General features: G+C 46.6%; 1 protein-coding gene across 9 annotated transcripts in view; it reads left to right on the forward strand.

Moving 5' to 3' along the window:
• The first annotated feature begins 5,549 nt into the window (after positions 1–5,549).
• Positions 5,550–20,153, forward strand: part of DIP2A (disco interacting protein 2 homolog A) — a 116,777-nt gene continuing 102,173 nt past the window's right edge. For 3 of the 9 annotated variants that reach the window (XM_063702558.1, XM_055373814.2, XM_055373815.2), the window contains exon 1: positions 5,562–5,901. In XM_063702558.1, the coding sequence (XP_063558628.1) occupies positions 5,811–5,901 (91 nt within the window). In that variant the 5' untranslated portion in view covers positions 5,562–5,810. Of the gene's footprint in view, positions 5,902–9,899; positions 10,063–13,198; positions 13,667–20,153 lie in introns of all 9 variants that reach the window. The other 6 variants (XM_063702559.1, XM_063702560.1, XM_063702561.1 and 3 more) reach the window with 5 other exon arrangements.

A 20,153-nucleotide genomic window follows, 5' to 3' on the forward strand; every position in this document is an offset into this window, starting at 1 on the left:
GCCTCCAGAACCTGAGGCAGGAACTAGCTCGAGAACCAAGTGTCTTGCTTTCTTAACGGCAGGAGGTGCAAGAAGCAATAATTCATTCGCTTTTGGAAGGGATGCCCTAGAGCACCCCTGACCACCGGAGCCCTACAAATGTTAGGATTGTAGCAGGCTCCTGGATTCCTGTAGGGTTTATATGCCACTCTCTGGAGCAGCTGTCTCCAGGATCTTTTGCACTTCTCATCTGGCTGATCAACATGTCACTGATGCAAAGGAACAATGTAATATTCTACAGGATGTCTAGGTGGTCCAGATCTCTTTGGATTACGACAGAGAGCAAGAGAAGTAACATAACCTTCAGCAAAACTGTATTTTAATTCCATGCAAATGCAAAATGTTTTTGATCCCTGATAGGTACAGAAAAGAACAAATCCACCTAGTCAACAACTACCTACCATATCTGGCAGAGAGGCTATTAGGGATACTTTTTTTTTTTTTTTGAGATAGAGTCTCACACTGTTACCTGGGCTGGAGTGCAATGGCATGATCTCGGCTGACTGCAACCTCCACCTCCCAGGTTCATGGGATTCTCCTGCCTCAGCCTCCCAAGTAGCTGGGATTACAGGTGCACACCACCACACCCAGCTAATTTTTCGTATTTTTAGTAGAGACAGGGTTTCACTATGTTGGCCAGACTGAACTCCTGACCTCGTGTTCCGCCCACCTTGTCCTCCCAAAGTGCTGGGATTACAGGCGTGAGCCACTGTGCCCGGCCAGGGATACTTCTTAGATGAGTTTGCAGCAGTGTACCCAAAACAACTACTGGTTGACAGCAAACAGAGTAGGCTGTCATTCTCCAGGATCCTTGTGACTTCTGCAGGGGTCATGCTGGTAAATTAAAAATGTTGGTAACCACCACTTTACATCACTTGGATCCTTAGAAGTGGCACTTATCTCTGCCATTCCCGCTCTGGGATAATTGTTTTATAATCTTGGTAGGGGATGGGGCAGTTTCAGGTTTCTGTTTGGCTTTTTCCATTTTGTTATCTAACTCTATACGTCAGGGACCTGGAAAGAGCATCCACTGCCAAGTATGTCAATGCCAATTATTCACTCGAAGGCTAAGGTCAGTCCACCAGGTCTATGGGTCCACTGTAAGCTGGACCTTTAGCAGAACTCCATCAATTGCCTGGCCACCACATGCAGCCACTCTAACAGAAGGCGATGATATTCTAGGCATCTGGACATCAATTTAGACCGTGTCCACAAGTCTTCCAAATGTTTGGCTAATCACTTTTCTCCAGGATGTAGTTATCAAAAGAAATTGCTATCAGACCCTTTGGAAAAGTACCTGGGGATTCATTTCTGTGTGTACTTGCACTGTTATAGGTCCTTCTTCCTGGTGTTTGGCCACCTCTCAAGTAATGTTTCCATTTCTGAAAACTGGCTCAGTTCCAGAAGCTGGGCATGGAATCCTGATTTTTTAAAACTGGGACAAGCATCTTTATTTATTTTTTTCAATTGAGACAGTCTTGCCACGTTGCCCGGGCTGGAGTGCAGTGGTGCAACCACAGCTCACTGTAACCTTGAACTCCTGGGCTCAAGTGATCCTCCCACCTTAGCTTCCCCAAATGCTGAGATTACAGGCACAGGCCACTGTGCCTGGATGGATTTTTTTTTTTTTTTTTTTTTGCCAGCTGAGTAGTACCCTTCTTAGCTGCCCACCTATTTTGCCTCCAGGGATGCCATGTTTATTGACCAGTTCTATAACCATACAAGTGAGGCCCCCTTGGCTGCCACTCAGACCCTGCTGGCTACTATAACTGCAATCCTCTGACTTCTGCCAGCTAAGTGTTGCCTTTGGCTTCTTGGGTTTTTTTCTTTGGTCCCCATTATGTCCCAGAATGGCCTCTTTTGTCTTAGGATCCTATCATCCCCAGTGCTATCACCCAGCCAAGTTCTGGAACAGCCTTTCTATTGTCATTCTTGCCTACAGAGATGAGCCATCACTGAATATTTTAGTGACATCAGTGCCCCGTTCATCATCCTATGTCTAATGATCTTTATAAATGATGTGTTATTTACACCTTCATGTGGAATATGATCGTCTCGAATGTCTTCTGGATGCACGGAGTATATAAATTTCAACATGCCCACACCCCTGAACCTTTTACTCCCTTCCACCACTGTCTGCCATAGCAATTTTGCCATTTCAATTTTGCTTACCATGGCCCATGGCTTTTTCCAAGTGTGGTGTTTTAAAAATATACTGGCAAATTTTTTGATATTCTTCCCTTTAGAAGATGAAGCCTAATTCCTCTCCCTTTGAATATGGGTAATTTAGTGACTCATTTCTTCCAAATAGGAAGTAGCCGAAGTGATGGTATGCAACTTCTGAGGCTGGTTCACAAAAAGGATACAGCTTTCTTTTGTCCTTTGTCTTTAGATTGCCCTTGGAATCCAGCCATCATATTGTGAGGAAGCCTCGGCCACAGGGACTGGCCATGTAGGGGTGTGCTGGCTGACATCCCCAGTCTGGGCTGCAGCCAATCTCCAGTATCAGCTGTCAGACATTCGAGCAGATGAACCTTCACTCATTCCAACCTCTAGCCTCTGAACTGCTCCAGCTGAGGCCTCAGACACTGTGGAACAGAGATAACCAATCCCCACTATGTCTGACCCACAGTAACCTAGAGATAATAAACGATTCTTGTTTTAAGCCACTAAGTGCGGAGTAATTTGTTAGGCAGCAGTAGCTATACCGCCATTCTAGGAGCCATCCTTGCAGGAAGTCTGCAGCCACTCTTTGCCAAGGTGTTAAATCACGTATTTCAATAAACACATCTATGCAAGTTTACATTCCAGCTCCCTTCATCAAGCACCCTCATAATCCAGCCCCAAACTTTCCCAGCTCCTGTCAGTACATGTTGGCTGGGTGGTACAGCTTGTTATGGGCTGAAGTGTGTCCCTCTCAAAAGATGCTGAAGCCCTAACCCCTGGTCAATGTGTATGTGACATTATTTGGAAATGGGTCTTTGTAGACAAGTTAAGATGCACTCATTAGAGTGGACCCTAATCAGTATGACTGGTGTCCTTCTAAAAAGAGGCCCATGTCTAATGACCTTTGTCAATGATGTGTTATTTATGCCTTCGTCTGGAGAGACACACACAACAAGATCACCATGTGAATATAAAGGCAGGACTGGGACAATGCCTCTATAAGCCAAGGAACCAAAGACTGCCAGCAAACCACCAGAAGCTGGGAGAGAGGCATGAGACAGATTCTCCCTCCCAGCCCCAGAAGGAACCAACCCTGTGAAAACTTTGATCTCAGACTTCTAGCCTCCAGAACTCGGAGACAATAAATGTCTGCCCAGTTGGTTACTGAAGCCCCAGCAAACTAACAACACAGTTCTTTTGAGGGGGAGGGAGCTATATTCACTTTTCTATCTCATTGTTTCCAGCTGAATAATGCAAAAGAAGCAACCATAATTATACATCTACTGAGCAGTAAGTTGGGGGAGGGAGGAGGAGTAGTGTCAGGTTAATAGGAGAGGTGAGCCACCCCAGCAGGCTTCAGGTTCAAGGCAGGCCAGGTGTGATGGTTCACTGGAGCCTAGAAGTTTGAGACAAGCCTGGGCAACATAGCAAGACCTTGCCTCTACAAATAATAAAAAATGTATCCGGGCGTGGTGACACATACCTGTAGTCCCAGTTACTTAGGAGGCTCAGGTGGGAGGATCGTTTGAGCCCAGGAAGTTGAGGCTACAGTGGGCCATGATCCAGCAACTGCACTCCAGCCTGGGCAAGAGTGAGACACTGTCTGCAAAAAAAAGGTTTAAGGCAGTTTGGGGAGTCAAAACCTTTGAAGGTATCTACCCAGGTATCTCCAACCCATGTATGATGGGCTTTTCTTCTTTTTCTTTTTTTTTTTTTTTAAAGACAGAGTCTCACTCCTGTTGCCCAGGCTGGAGTGCAGTCACAGCTCACTACAGCCCTGACTTCCAGGGCTCAGGTGATCCACCCACCTTAGCCTCCCAAGTAGCTGGGACCACAGCCGTGGCCACCATGCCCGGCTAATTTCTTGTGTTTTCAGTAGAGATGGGGTTTTGTCATGTTGCCCAAGCTGGTCTTGAACTCCTGAACTCAAGCAATCTTCCCGCCTCGGCCTCCCAAAGTGCTGGGATTACAGGTGTGAGCCACTGTGCCCGGCCTCATCTTTTCTTAGCAGGGATCCAAACTTAGTGGAAGAGTATTGCCTTGTTTGGGTGTTTTGCTATTTTTGGAGTTCAGTCAAACAGGGATGTTAATTCCTGGGCCTGGTTCTTGTCTTTGACCTGCTGCAGTAAATGAAGCCTCTCTATATGCAACGGGACAGACTCACTGGCTTACAACTGTTTGTTGCTTGCCTTCAGCTGACCACTATTCTTAAGAGACTCGGCTGGCACTAAGCAATAGCTATCCAATCCCCCTTTCCTTCCTTTTATCTACTACGTTCACCATATATGAAATGTCTGATACTTCACCCACTCGTGGATTCCATTTCACTAGTTCACCCTCCTACTTCACCACTGGTGAGTGATGCAGCCTCGAATCCCATCTTCTCACCAGCTTTAATGCTGCAGAATGGTTTCTCCAGAAGCAGACGCTGCGACTGAGTTTGGGGTACGAGAATGTTGACATGGTATCAACACCCGTGAAAGGAAGGGGAAGGAAGCAGGACTGGACGGAGGAAGAAGGGTATGTAAGTCCCGCAAAGCTTTGGCCAACCTCGTGTGGAGCTCTGGAACGAGAACTGCTGAAGTTCGCCAGACTCGGGCACTCCTGCCTAACTCAGTAACAGGCGGGCGGCATCGGGACACGGACACGCTGCTCAGGCCCCGCCACAGCCACCCTCGCACCGTCAGACACACTGCCACACATTCGGGGAGCAGGGCCTTGAGGACGCCGGCGGCGCCCTCTCAGTCTAGCTCCGCCAGGCCCCTCGTCCGTCCTCCCGCCCTTCAAGGTCCAAGGTCACCCCGCGGTCCGACATGGCTGCTGGGGCTCCTTCGGGACCAACGATGTGTACTTCTAGGGCTATTTTTTAAAGCAAAGGAGTGAACACAGGTAAAGGCACGAGAAAGGTGCCTCGACGCCACCACGGACTGCGCAGCGTTCGCGATCAGCATAGCCCGAAAGGGAAGACAGCGGTCAACGCGGACGCGCCATGGCGCGGGGACCAAGGAGGAGCCCCGAGAGGGGCGGGGCTGGCCGGAAGGCCGCGCGCGGGGCCACCAGCGGCGCCTAGGGGTCAGCGCCAACGCCCACGGGTTGGTCTTCCCCACTTAGGCGCCTCGGGCCGGAACCAAGCAGCCTGCCCGCCTCAAGCCCGCCACCCTCAAGCAGGCCCAGCGCAGAGCCTGTCGGGAGCGGCGCTCTCCCGCCTCTCCCAATGGGAGCCCGGAGCGGCATCGACGCGTCTTCGGGGCCAATGGAAGCGAGGCTCTGGTGTTGCTGGGCGGGGCCGGGAGGGCTGCGCGGGCCCGAGACCCACTGCGCACGCGCGCTCGCTACCCGCCCTTCCCGCCGCGCACGCGCTCCCGTGGAGGGCCGGCCGGGCGCTCAGGAGCGCGCGGGGCGGCGGCGGCGCGGCGGAGCCATCCGCGCTCGTGCCCGCGCGGGTGCGTTGCTGTCCTGGCCGCGCCCCTGTCCCGCCGCCTCCCGCTCCTCGCCTGGCGGAGGTAGGTTGTTGGCCTGAGGGGAGCTACGTAGCCGAGGTTTGCGCTGCCGCCGCCAGGCCCGGTCCGGTTCCAGCATCTGCCCGGACGCTAGCCGGCCTGGCCATGGCTGACCGCGGGTGCCCGCTGGAGGCGGCGCCGCTGCCTGCCGAGGTGCGGGAGAGCCTGGCTGAGCTGGAGCTGGAGCTGTCGGAAGGTGAGCCGGACCCCGCCCTCAACCCCCGCGACCCGCCCTCAGCCGGGTCCCCCGCGCAGCCCCTCACTCCAGGACCCTGCCCTTCACCCCCGGGACCCCCACGCGGCCTCGCCCCTGGGACCTCTGCCCTTCAACGGGACCCCGGTTCCTCTACCCTGGAACCCGTCCCTCGCCCCGGAGACACCGTTCCTCAACCCTGGGACCCCGCCCCTCACGTGGGACCCCAGCACGACCCCTCACCCCGAGACCCCGGCCCCTTACCCCCGGGAACTCCCGCCCCTCACCCCCGGGAACTCCCGCCCCTCACCCCCGGAACCTCCCGCCCCTCACCCCCGGGAACTCCCGCCCCTCACCCCCGGGACCTCCCGCCCCTCACCCCCGGGACCTCCCGCCCCTCACCCCCGGGACCTCCCGCCCCTCACCCCCGGGACCTCCTGCCCCTCACCCCCGGAACCCCGCGCGTTCCCTCACCCCGGGGACCCCGCCCTTCACCCTGGGAGTCCCGCGCTGCCCCTCCGGACTCCCGACCCTCAGCCCCGGGACACCCGCGCGGCCCCTCAAACCAGGGACCACTGCCCCGCCTCTCATACAAGGACCCCTCCCCCATACAAGGACTCCTCCCCCCAGGCCCTTCACACCTGGGACCCTTACTCCTCACCCCAGGACCCCAGTACGGCCCTGCACCCGAGACCCCCGCCTGGATCCCCACATCGGGACCCCTGCCAAACTTCTGGAGACCTTTCCCTATCCCCAGCTGCTCCCCCATTGGGATCCGACCCCAAGGACTGGCTTTGACTAGGTCGTTTGGACAGGTGTGAGAATCTTGAGAGGAATGACCACTTTTGCCCCAAGCTGTGAGCCCCGCTTTTCTCAAGACTGTAGGTCTGAGCTTGGTCTGGGCTTCACCAGGATGACTGCGCCCGTTGTCCGCAGGCAGCTACTTCCCTTGGAGCTGGGAGCCCTTGCCGCGCGCCTGATACTCTAGGAGCTGCACCCTGTGCCTCATTTTATTATCTATAAAGTGGGGTTATACCAGCACTTTCCATTTTGGATTGTTATGAGGCTAAAATACCTTAATATATGCAAAGCACATAACACTTAGGAGTTGTTAGCCCCCTCATGGAATTTTTTAAAGTAAAAAAAAAAGTCGTATAAATGGTTGGTTGATAAAAATAGACTGGAGTAATCTGGCTTCAGAGGTGGTGGGTGGCATTTCCCATTTGGATGTTATCCCTTTCAAGGCCTGTGTCCTGATATTCCTTTTGGCTGTCATTGGGAAAGAGTTAAGTTCTTCTCCAGTGTCAGAAAGGACTTGCAGTCCTTGAAGAAAAGCATGTAATTGATTCTTACTCTGTTTTTGAGATCTAAATGCATTTTCAGCTTTTAGAATCCATTTTTTTAATAATCTTATTATTCTTAATTTAAGTTTCAGATTGATAACATTTTGCTGGGTCTGGGGTAGTTATTTCTCAAAACATCTAAATAATATGCACTAGCATATAGTAAGTCATTTAATCCTTGCCAACCTTAGGGAGGTAGATGCTTTTGTGATCTTGTTTTACATATAATACAACATGTACTTGCAACTATTTTGAATTCAGCATTCAGATTTTTAACAATGTTGTGACATGTGGCACATTTTTTTTTTTGAGACGGAGTCTTGCTCTGTTGCCTAGGCTGGAGTGCGATGGCATGATCTCGGCTCACTGCAACCTCTGCCTCCCAGGTAGAAATGATTCTTCTGCCTCAGCCTCCCGAGTAGCTGGGATTACAGGCGCTTGCCACCACGCCCAGCTAATTTTCGTATTTTTAGTAGAGGCAGGGTATCACCATGTTGACCAGGCTGGTCTCAAACTCCTGACCTCAGGTGGTCCGCCTGCCTCGGCCTCCCAAAGTGCTGGGATTACAGGCATGAGCCACCGTGCCTGGCTTGTGGCACATTTTTAAAAATGGAAGTACAGGCTGAGTACACAGTGGCTCATGCTTGTAATCCCAACACTTTGGGAGGCCACGTTGGCTTGGAGACAGGAGTTCAGAACAGCTTGGGCAACATAGCAAGACTCTTGTCTCTACAGTATTAAAAAAATTAATTGGGCATGGTGGTGTGCACCTGTAGTCCCAGCTACTTGGGAGGCTGAGGCAGGAGGATCACCTGAGCACTGGAGCACTCCAGCCTGGGCAATAGAGCGAGAACCTGTCTCTCTCACAAAAAAAAAAAAAAAAAAAAGGAAAGAAATGGATGGATTTGAGAATTCTTGGTGATTAGATGCTCCTAGGCGGTCTGACAAACTTAAATTAGGAATGGGTTTGACAGGATCTACTGTACTGCATTTGTTAAGGCTCTTTGGGGAAAATCACATATACGCAGTTTAGATTCTATGCATTTCAAACATATTTTTGCATATTGATCCTAATTTCTGCTCCAATGTATTCATTATTCCCTCAATTTTTTGTGTTGTAGTTGTGTTTGAGTGCTTGCTAGGCATTGACAGTTGAATCCTTTCCTCAAAGAACTTTATAATTTGTGCGACAGAACACAAGTACTTAAATGAAAGAAATGTTTCCTATCTGTTGGATCCATTTATGCTATTGTCATCTTAGAGATATGTAGGGGATGTATAGGTAAGTAAAGGTATAAGATTATGTAACATGGACAGGAACCTGGAAAAATAGCTTAAGCTGAGAAAGGGGGTAAACAAAAAAAGTATTGAGCCCAGAAATGGTGGCTCAGGCCTGTTATGTTTGCATTTTGGGAGGCCCAGGCAGGAGGATCACTTGAGCCCAGGAGTTTGAGACCAGCCTAGGCAACATAGGGAGACCCTGCCTCTTCCAAAAAAAAAAAATTGGCTGGGCATGGTGGTGTGTGCCTGTAGTCCCAGCTACTTGAGGGGCCGAGGTGGGAGGATCACCTGACGAGGTTGTGAGCCTTTATAGTGTCACTGCATTCCAGCCTGGGAGACAGAGTGGGACCTTGTCTCAAAAAAAAGTGTTAAAGGGAAAAGACAGCAGAGAACAGAGTAGTAGAGTGGCAGCCAAGGAGGTGGAAGCTCTGGCTTCTTGGCTTCTTTCCCTGCTCCTAGACTGGCCTGACACTTTTCTTCTGGCCAAAATAGGTCAGTGATTACTTAGGCACAGTCACACGTGGACCTGCTTCCAGGGCGCTTCCACAGGTTAATGCTGGCTTCTGTAGTTTATGCTGTGGTTGTTGTTGACATGGGCTCTCCCTGTTGGATTTGGAGATGCTTACTGGTAAGGACTTTGTTTTAGGCAGATTTTTGGCATCTTCACACAGTGGTGGGCATCTGGTAAAGTGTCTGTGAATCTCCAGTGAATTATAATGTCTCTAAACGTGGGTTTAGTTAGCTGTGAAAGGGGGTGAATACCAGCTTTATTGACATTCCAGGTTTATTGTCAAGATTCAGTCAGATAGTGTGTGTGAAAATGCTTTGAAACTGGTAAGGTGTTTTATTTATATAATTAAAGGGAGATATTAGTAATGAGTTATAGTCCTAAAACAACCAACATTAGTGTTTCATTGTTATAATTTTTATATATTGTCAAAATAGTGTAACTTTTTTATAGCATTCACATTCATCTGAGTGAGAGATTGCCTAAAACTTAAGAGTTGTCACTGTGCTTGGTAGGTTGGAAGAAGAAGCTTAACAGTGACAAAGATGCTGTCTTCAACAGAAACTGGTAATGAGTGATACCTGAATAATCTAGAAAATCCTGCATGCCTTCCCCTCAGCCTGTTGAAAGTATCCTCTGCCTTTCTTCATACTTCACACCTGGCCTTATTCTCCAGCATCCTCACTGCATTCTCATCATCAACCATAGTGATTGGCGTTGGCCCTGAGGGAAAGTTCTGGTAGAATGCTATGATTTCTTTCCGTAGGGCAAGTTTGCTGACTTTCTGTTATAGATTCCCAAGAGGGAAATAAGGCATAGCTGTGTTCTTGCTCCTTAACTTTTCTGGCTGTTTTGCCCTCTTGACTTAGGAGTCTGCTTCAGATTAAGATGAAGATGAAGAGTAGAAGTACATGGAACCCCACTCTTCTTAGACCCCCTGCCCCCCAGTCATGAACACATACAGAAGAATTCATACGTGTGGTTCCTGAAAACCTATCAGGATGTTCACTGATGGAAGTGAGATCATTAGAGGTATAACCTTGATATTTAAAAAAGAATTAATTCCCAAACCTTTGTGCTTTGCCTGTTACTGTAACAAATTACCTTGGACGCACCTCACAGCTGATTTTGGCACACCAGTGCTGTACGTGTCTTGGAGCTATTGCTGCTGAACTGCTTTAAAAACATGGACAGTGGTATTTTTTTCTTTGTTTTAATAGACTGCAGTGGGTTAGAGAGGAAATTCCTACACAATAGGCTACCTTTATCCCATTCCAATTACTTTATTCTGGTTAATAGGTCTATTCCATAGCTTTAACTTTAGTCTTTTTCTTGATTTCTTATATTCTAACAATGCAGGACTTCTAGTCTAGATGGAATAAAATGAAAAGGGGGAAAAAACTCTGGGTATACAGGAAGAGACTTCTCTCACAAAGCTTTTTTCCTCTTTAACTGTCTTTAATTTCTAAAATCTGGGATATAGTGTGTGTGTGTGTGTGTGTGTGTGTGTGTGTGTGTGTGTGTGTGTGTGTTTATTTTGAGACAGAGTCTCACTCTGTTGCCCAGGCTGGAGTTCAGTGGCGCGATCTCGGCTCACTGCAGCCTCCACCTCCCGGGTTCAAGCAATTGTCCTGTCTCAGCCTCCTGAGTAGCTGGGATTACAGGCACACGCCATCATGCCTGGCTAGTTTTTTGTATCTTTAGTAGAGACAGGATTTCACCATATTGGCCAGGCTGGTCTTGAACTCCTGACCTCGTGATCCACCTGCCTCGGCCTCCCAAAGTGCTGGGATTACAGGCATGAGCCATCGCGCCTGGCCCATAATTCTTAATTTTCAAAATGACAGCCTGTCATTGCCTTTGTGTTAATAAACATTTGTTGTGCTTCTTGAATATTTTGTGGTATATAAAAGTTCTCATGTTCAGCCAGGTGCAGTGGCTCACACCTGTAATCCCAGCACTTTGGGAGGCTGAGGCGGGTGGATCACCTGAGGTTAGGAGTTCCAGACCAGCCTGACCAACATGGTGAAACCCCATCTCTACTAAATACAAAAAATTAGCCGGGTGTGGTGGCGTATGCCTGTAATCCCAGCTACTTGGGAGGCTGAGGCAGGAGAACCACTTGAACCTGGGAGGCAGAGGTTGCAGTGAGCCGAGATTGCGCCATTGCACTCCAGCCTGGGCAACAAGAGCGAAACTTCGCCTCAAAAAAAGAAAAACGTTCTCATGTTCAGATTCTACTCATCTGTCAAAGGCCAGCCCAAATGCTCTCTATCTTAGTCTATTTTGTGTTGTGTTTGTGTTCTATAACAGAACACCACATATAGGTAATTTACAAAGAAAAATTTATTTCTCACAGTTCCAGAGGATGGAAGTCCAATATTAAGGTACTAGCATCTAGCAAGGACTTTCTTGGCGTGTCATCCCATGGTGGAAGGTGAGAAGGCAAGAGAATGTGTGGACGAGAGAGGAAGGGGGCCAAAGTCATCCTTTTGTCTGGAACGCATTCCTGATAACTAACCTATCCCTGCGATAACAGCATTAATCCACTGATCATCTCTTAAAGGTTCTGCCACTCAACACGGCTGCATTGGGCACTGAGTTTCTTTCTTTTTCTTAATATTCATGTCTTTTTTTTTTTTTCTTCAAGAAAACACACAACAAATGTCAGAATATGAGATAGGGAAGTTCTCCTGGAACAGCATGTAGATTATTTTCTAGAGCACTTTAGTTAAATGGTACGTAATGATGATAATTCTTCTGAACACAGTTCAGAATTTGAACCAATATTTGTTGTTTCAGGAAAGCAGAATTTCCTTTGAATGATGGATGAGAATGGTGAGGATCTTTATAATATAGAATAAATTGCTGAAAAGAAACTTTGAGGGAATATTCAAAGCACCTTCTTATTTTGAACCTTCCCTGATCATCTCTAATGTGACTGCTTTCTCAGAACTTCCATATCATTTGTCCCCTCTTTTGGAGTTCTTGCTGCTTTTTGTTTTTGTATTTGTTTTCACTTATTCAGTAATTATTCAGTGTCCACTGCGTCCTAGGTAATATTTCAGCTGTCAAAAGTCAGATTTATGGCTGGGCATGGTGGCTCACTCCTGTAATCCCAACACTTTGGGAGGCCGAGGTGGTTGGATCACCTGAGGTCTGGAGTTCGAGACCAGCCTGACCAACATGACAAAACCCCGTTGCTACTAAATATAAAAAAAAAAAAATTAGCTGGTCATGGTGGCACGTGCCTGTAATCCCAGCTACGTGGGAGGCTGAGGCAGGAGAATCGCTCAAACCCAGGAGGCAGAGGGAGAGTATTTTTATAATGATACTAAGATGCCATTTCTGTTTTCACTGTGTTGACACTTGTACTGATGGTCCAAAAGCAATAATAGGGAAAACTGCTGGGCACTTTAACATAAATTGAGGCAGGGACTCCAAGTGGCACTAATAGTCATTATATTATTCGCTACCTCTCCACTTGCAGTTTTAAAAAAACAAAAAGGGCTGCTTTCACTTAAACAGACCCTGATGAAGCAGTAAAAATTAAAAAAAAAAATTTGGCCTTTTGTCTTTTCATGAGGAAATGGGAAGTACATGAATTGCTTTTGCTGCACAAAGAGGTACAGTGCCTGTTTTGAGAAACAGCAATTGTGTAGTTTGAGTTGCAAAGCGAACTAGCTGCTTTTATTGTGAAATGCCATTTTTGCTTGAAAAAGTGGGTAGCAGACAATCTGCAGTTATTGAGACTTGGGTATTTGGTGGACGTTTTCTGGAAAATAAATGAGAGGAAATAACTGACAATTTATGACCAATGATAATATTTGTGCTTTCAAGCAAAAATCAAAATTTTGAAAAAATTTATCGGCTACAGTGAGCTTGACAGTTTCTCAATAGTTAACGACTTCTTTGATGAGATTGGTGACAATATAATGAATGAGTATTTGATATTATATAATTAAATGTGTCAGCATTTGGAAGATCCACATAATTTTGTGAACTAATATTTTCCAGCTCACCATTGCACCACGTTACAAAGTCATAGTGCATGGGTAAAAGATTCATTCAAAAGATAGACCAATGGATTGTAATGTAATGATATGAAAAGTTCACTGATAAGAGTTATAGATTCTACATTATAACTTTTTTTTTTTTTTTTTTTGAGATGGAGTCTTGGTCTGTCTCCCAGGCTGGAGTGCAGTGGCGCGATCTCAGCTCACTGCAACCTCTGCCTCCCAGGTTGAAGTGATTCTCCTGCCTCAGCCTCCTGAGTAGCTGGGATTACAGGTGCATGCCACCACGACTGGCTGATTTTTGTATTTTTAGTAGAGATGGGGTTTCACATGTTGGTCAGGCTGGTCTCGAACTCCTGACCTCGTGATCCACCTGCATTGATCTCCTAAAGTGCTGGGATTACAGGCCTGAGCCACCACTCCCGGCCACAACTATTTTTTTTAAGAGACTACCCCTTGCCTGGTTTTGGTGTTGTATCAAGGAAGAATGTCCACAGTGATCTGAAAAGGCTGCTGAGACACCCCACCCTTTTCCAACTGCATGTCTCTCTGAAAAAGGATTTGATTCATAGACTTCAACCAAAAAACCACACAGTACAACAGATTGGATACAGGAGCAGGTATGAGAATCCATATTGTCTTCTCTGAAGCCAGAGTTAAAGCGACTTGCAAAAATGTAAAATGATACCTCTTCTTACTAAATGTTTCTGTTTTCAGAAATCTTTTATTTTTAGTAAAAAATATTATTTACCTTAATATCTAGTCAGTTTATTATTAAAAATTTTAAATGAGTTAGGCCGGGCGCGGTGGCTCACGCCTGTAATCCCAGCACTTTGGGAAGTCGAGGCGGGCGGATCACGAGGTCAGGAGGTCGAGACCATCCTGGCTAACACAGCGAAATCCTGTCTCTACTAAAAATACAAAAAATCAGCCAGGCGTGGTGGTGGGTGCCTGTAGTCCCAGCTGCTCGGGAGGCTGAGGCAGGAGAATGGCATGAACCTGGGAGGCGGAGGTTGCAGTGAGCCGAGATTGCACCGCTGCACTCCAACCTGGGCTACAGAGCGAGACTCCGTCTCAAAAAAAAAAAAAAAAAAAAATTTAAATGAGTTAAATATTTAAAAAATTTCACAGTATTAGTTTTGTTTGTTTGTTTGTTTGTTTGTTTTTTAAGATAGTGTCTCTCTCTGTTGCCCAGTTGGGAGTGCAGTGGTGTGAGGATAGCTCACTGCTGCCTTCAACTCCTGGGTTCAAACAATCTTCTTGCCTCAGTCTCTTGAATAACTAGAACATAGTAGCTGAAAGACATGGATGTCATCATCTATTTCTTTATATTTTTTGTAACATTTTAAAGCTATTGCCTGGTTTAATAATTATTTCAGTTTGTGTATGTAAGGACAATCAGGCATTTAAATTTTTAAAACGTTTGAAAATCTTTAAAAGTTACACTTACTGACTAGTTGCTTGTCTGTTACACTAACAAAATTTGTTATTCATGATTCGGGAATACCCTCTTTAGGTTTTGTTTTTTTTTTTCATAGTAAATTATCCCAGTACAAGTGTCTTTGTACAAAATTTTGATTTCTAAGTTTCTTTAAAAATATCAGTGCCAGCTGGGCCCAGTGGCTCACACCTATAATCCCAGCACTTTGGGAGGTCGAAGAGGATGGCTGAGGAGGGTGGATCGTTTGAACTCAGGAGTTTGGGATCAGCCTGAGTGACATGGTGAAACCCCATCTCTGCTAAAAAATACGAAAATTAGGGCTGGGTGCAGTGGCTCATGCCTGTAATCCCAGCAGTTTGGGAGGCCGAGGTAGACGGATCACTTGAGGCCAGGAGTTTGAGACCAGCCTGGGCAACATGGTGAAACTCCGCCTCTACTAAATAAAAAAAAAATTAGCCTGGCATGGGGGCATGTACCTATAATCCCAGCTACTCGGGAGACTGAGGCAGGAGAATCTCTTGAACCCAGGAGCTGGAGGCTGCAGTGAGCTGAGATTGTGCCACTGCACTCCAGCCTGGGTGACAGTGAGACTGTCTCAAAAAAAAAAAAAAAAAAAAAGCTGGGTGTGGTGGTGCACACCTATAATCCCAGCTACTCTGATGGCTGAGGCAGGGAGAACCGCTTGAACCTGGGAGGTGGAGGCTGCAGTGACCTGAAATTGCACCACTGCACTCCATGAGATCCTGTCTAAAAAAAAAAGAAAAAAGAAAGAAAAAGAAAATCAGCGCCAGAACAAATCCTACACAAGCCCACTTGTATCAGAGATTTAAAATAGTCAGACTCATAGAAGCAGAGAGTAGAATGGTGGTTGCCAGGGACTGGGGTGGTGGGAGAATCTGGAAGGTGTTGATCAAAGGGTATATAGTTTCAGTTATACAGGATGAGTAACTGCTAGAGAGCTGCTGTACAGCATAGTGCATATAGTTAACAATACTGTATTGTATATTTAAAAATTTGTTAAGAGAGTAGAGCTCATGTTAAATGTTCCTATCACAAACAGGAAAGGAAGAAACTTTTAGAGATGATGTTTATGTTTATGGTGATGGTTTCACAGGGATATACTTACCTTTAAATTCATCAAAATTTATACATTAAATATGCACAAGTTCTTATAGGTTAATCATGTCGATTTAAAAAAAGAAATATCAGTGATTTCAATTTTAATATCCTAAAACTTTAAACACGCTTCATTGCCAGCTATTCTGTACTTGTTTAATTCCTGTCTTTCTTTCACCGCTTAAGTTTAAACTTCACTTTCTGTTGGAGGCTCTGCCTTCTACTAAAGCCCCCTTCTCCCCAACCTTCACAGAATAAAGTGCCTGTGCCCTGTATCCTTTTAAAACTCATTGTATCACTCTTGTAGGATCATAATTATTTGTTTCATGATTATTTGTTTGCTTGTCTTTTCTATAGCATTTTACAGGGAGCATTTCAAGACGAAGGTTTGATCTGCTCATCTTTCTGTCTCCAGCACCTTGCACGTTTTAGGCATTTTAATGGATGCTTATTGAGTTAATAAAAGTGAAAACTTCACATGGTGTTTATTCAGTTTCAAATAAAGAATCCTCTGTAAATGGATTCAAACTTAGCTTTTTTATAGCAGTTTTTCTAATTCAGTGAACCCATCAGCAGGATGGATCTGTGCCTCAGGGAGCTGTTGAATCAGAATGTGGCCTTTGTTGCTTTAAGTGACCAGAAAGAAAAAACTTAAGAGGAGACTGAGATAAGTGCACTGTTGCTCCTGTCCTCCTGTAGGATCCAGGCTAAGCTGGAGAGGCCTCACTGGTGTGGAGCTCGATGACGTACATCTAATCTAATAGTTTGTTTGGGGCCCATGAGGGCATAATCCACTGATGGCCTCATCGCCATGCTGTGGGTCCACACTACCCTCAAGCTGAGGCTATGCTTCCTATAGCAGGAATACCAAGGCTCTTTCCCAGGAGTCCTGATGAGAACTTTGTCTCAAGGACTCCTCATTGGCCTGGCCGGAACTTTCTTAGTGCTGCCTTTAGTCTAAGACTTTTTCTGTCCGACCTGCCTTCCTTTCCTCTTCCCCTGGCAAACATCTACTGGTTCCCTCCCCATTTTCCCTCAAGGGCATTTTCCCACATAAATCTCCCTTTCACGTAGTGTGTCCTCAGTGAGCATTAGCCACGTGTGACTGCTTCTCTTATCATCAGGGCAGGTCAGGGGCCAGGATACCTGTTCCATCTTTTGAAAAAAAAGATAGAATTCAAGAGCTGCAGTTTTGTTTTTCAAATCACATATTTAATCTTTTAATGTATTATTTTGGCCGATGTGATATACATTTATTTAGTATAAAAATGAATTCAGGCCAGGTGCGGTGGCTCACGCCTGTAATTCCAGCTCTTTGGGAGGCCAAGGCAGGCGGATCACCTGAGGTCAGGAGTTCGAGACCAGCCTGGCCAACAGAGAGAAACCCCCATCTCTACTAAAAATACAAAAAATGGGCTGGGCACAGTAGCTCACGCCTGTAACCCCAGTACTTAGGGAGGCCGAGGCGGGCGGATCACCTGAGGTTGGGAGTTCGAGACCAGCCTGACCAACGTGGAGAAACCCCGTCTCTACTAAAAATACAATATTAGCCAGGCGTGGTGGCACATGCCTGTAATCCCAGCTACTCGGAAGGCTGAGGCGGGAGAATCACTTGAACCCAGGAGGCGGAGGTTGCGGTGAGCCGAGATCGTGCCATTGCACTCCAGTCTGGGCAACAAGAGTGAAGCTCTGTCTCAAAAAAAAAAAGGGGGGGCCAGGCACGGTAGCTCACGCCTGTTATTCCAGCACTTTGGGAGGCCGAGGTGGGTGGATCACGAAGTCAGGAGTTCAAGACCAGCCTGACCAATATGGTGAAACCCTGCTTCTACTAAAAAGAAAAAAATTAGGTGGGTGTGGTGGCGCACGCCTGTAATCCCAGCTACTCAGGAGGCTGAGTCAGGAGAATTGCTTGAACCTGGGAAATGGAGTGAGCAGAGATCACACCATTGCACTCCAGCCTGGACGACAGAGTGAGACTCTGTCTCAAAAAAAAAAAAAAAAATTAGCCAGGCATGGTGGCAGGCGCCTGTATTCCCAGCTACTCAGGAGGCTGAGGCAGGAGAATCGCTTGAACCCAGGAGGCAGAGGTTGCAGTGAGCCAAGATGATACCACTGCACTCCAGCCTGGGAAACGAGTGAAATTCTGTTTCAGAAAAAAAAAAAAAAAAAAAAAGCATATTATTTGGTCACTCTTCTATGGTATAACTGAAGAAAGGAAGGAAATGAATTAGGGTTAAGTTAATGGGAAAACTTTATTCTGCCAGTAAATATTTTGTTTATTTAATCTCGCTCTGTTGCCCAGGCTGGAGTGCAGTACACTATCATAGCTCATTACAGCCTCAAACTCCTGGGCTAAGCTATCCTCTGCTTTAGCCTCCCAAGTAGTTAGGACTTCAGGTGCACTCTACCGTGCCTACTTTTAAAGTTTTTTTTTAGATTCAGAGTCTCACCACGTTGCCCAGGCTAGTCTTGAACTCCTGGTTTCAAGCGATCTTCCTGCCTTGGCCTCCCAAAGTCCTGGGTTTACAGGCATGAGCCACTGTGCCTGGCCTTATTTGTTCTTGTGTTTTAAGAGCAGTCTTAGGTTCACAGCAAAATTGAGAGAAAGAAAGGTACGGAGCTATCCCATATTCCCCCACCCTTATACGTGTACAGCCTCCCGCATTATCAGCATCCCAGTAAATCTTTTTTTTTTTTTTTTTGAGACGGAGTCTCGCTCTGTCGCCCAGGCTGGAGTGCAGTGGTGCAATCTCGGCTCACTGCAAGCTCCGCCTCCCGGGTTCACGCCATTCTCCTGCCTCAGCCTCCCAAGTAGCTGGGACTACAGGCGCCCGCCACTGCGCCCGGCTAATTTTTTGTATTTTTAGTAGAGATGGGGTTTCACCGTGGTCTCGATCTCCTGACCTCGTGATCCGCCCACCTCGGCCTCCCAAAGTGCTGGGATTACAGGTGTGAGCCACCGCGCCCGGCCATCATCCCAGTAAATCTTTTAAAACTAATTTTTGCTGTGCAGTGAGCTTGCTTCTGGGTAGAATTAACATAATCCTTGTGGCTCAATCTTTACACCTTTAAATTAGCTGACATTTTCAGTATTGCACTGGTCTATTAAAAAGACTAGGAAGTTATACACTGCTTAGCAAAGAAAACTGTATCGTCAGTGAAGACACAACACTTAAAAATAGCTATTACTTCTATTGTGTATTGATAGATTATCACTTAGACTAATGTACCCAAGGGTCTCCCTTCCCTTTTCACGCAGGAAATGCATGACCTCTGTTCTTAGGATTTCCTGGGTTCTTGAAGGCAGCAGCTAAAATTATAGCTGGGAGACAGTGATCATGCGGGGGTTTCCTTTCAGACTTTGAATTAATCAGCTATAAGGAAAGAATAGAAATCCTGTGTCTTCTTTCTACACTGAACTGTTCATAATTTAAGAGTACCATTTTGGAAATAGTAGACAAAGAGCTTTTACACTCTTTCAGATTTTAGAACTTTTTCTGCAGTATCTTTAGTAAAGAACCTTTAAATTAACTCTCTGAAACAAAAGGACACAATTGTTGGTATGCTGAAGCCCTAACCCCAATGGATTATATTTGAAGATTGGACCTTAAGGAGATATTTAAGATCAAATGAGGTCAAGGGGGTGGGCCCTCATCCAATAGGACTGGTGTCCTTATAAGAAGAGGAGGAGACACCAGGGATATTTGTGCATAGAAAGGCCATGTGAAGACATAGGCAGCTGTCTGCAAGCCAAGGAGAGAGGCTTCACCAGAAATGAACCCTCTGGCACCTTGATCTTGAGCTTTCAGTCTCCAGAACTGTGAGAAAATAAATGTCTGTTGTTTAAATCGCCCACTCTGGTATTCTGTTACGGCAGCCTGAACAGACGGACACTCAGTGTGTCATCCTGTTGTTTAACAACATTCAACAGACTGAGTGCCAGGAGGCTTACAGTCTAGCGGGGGCTGAAAGACATGTAAACAGTGGCAATATCATGAAATGTGTATAGGACCCAGTCAGCCCAAGGGGAGGGATCATCAGCACTGCGCAAGCTGGGCCAATAGAGGAAGTAAAGTTTCCTTGAGCTTTGTTTTGAAAGCATGTGTGAAGAGGGTGGAGGAGGAGCGGGGATGGACATGAAGTCAAAGGGAGGTGAACTGAAGTTGAGTGGGCCAAGGAATTCCAGGCAGTGTTCCACAGGTAGAGGAGGAAAGGCAGGGGCTAACTTACAGCAGGGCTCACACATCCTAGTAAGGAATTTGGACTCGAGTCTCTGGAGTCTAGACAAGCTGGTTGAAACAAACTCAAATTCCTCCCTGTAGCTGGTTGGGTGTTGTGGATGTGTGAGGTGACCAAGAGTAAGGCAGGAGGGGTGCTGGTACCTGTTGCCTCTAGAATGGCACTGTTTAGAACTTTCTGCAACGATGGGAAAGTTCTGTGGTGTCCAGCATGGTGGCCACCAGCCACATGTGGCTACTGAACACTTGAAATGTGGGTAGTGGGACGAGGGAACTGATGGTTCAATTTAATTTACTTTTAATTAATTAAAA

The sequence above is a fragment of the Gorilla gorilla genome, chromosome 22 (assembly GCF_029281585.2).
Source record: "Gorilla gorilla gorilla isolate KB3781 chromosome 22, NHGRI_mGorGor1-v2.1_pri, whole genome shotgun sequence".
NCBI lineage: Eukaryota > Metazoa > Chordata > Mammalia > Primates > Hominidae > Gorilla > Gorilla gorilla.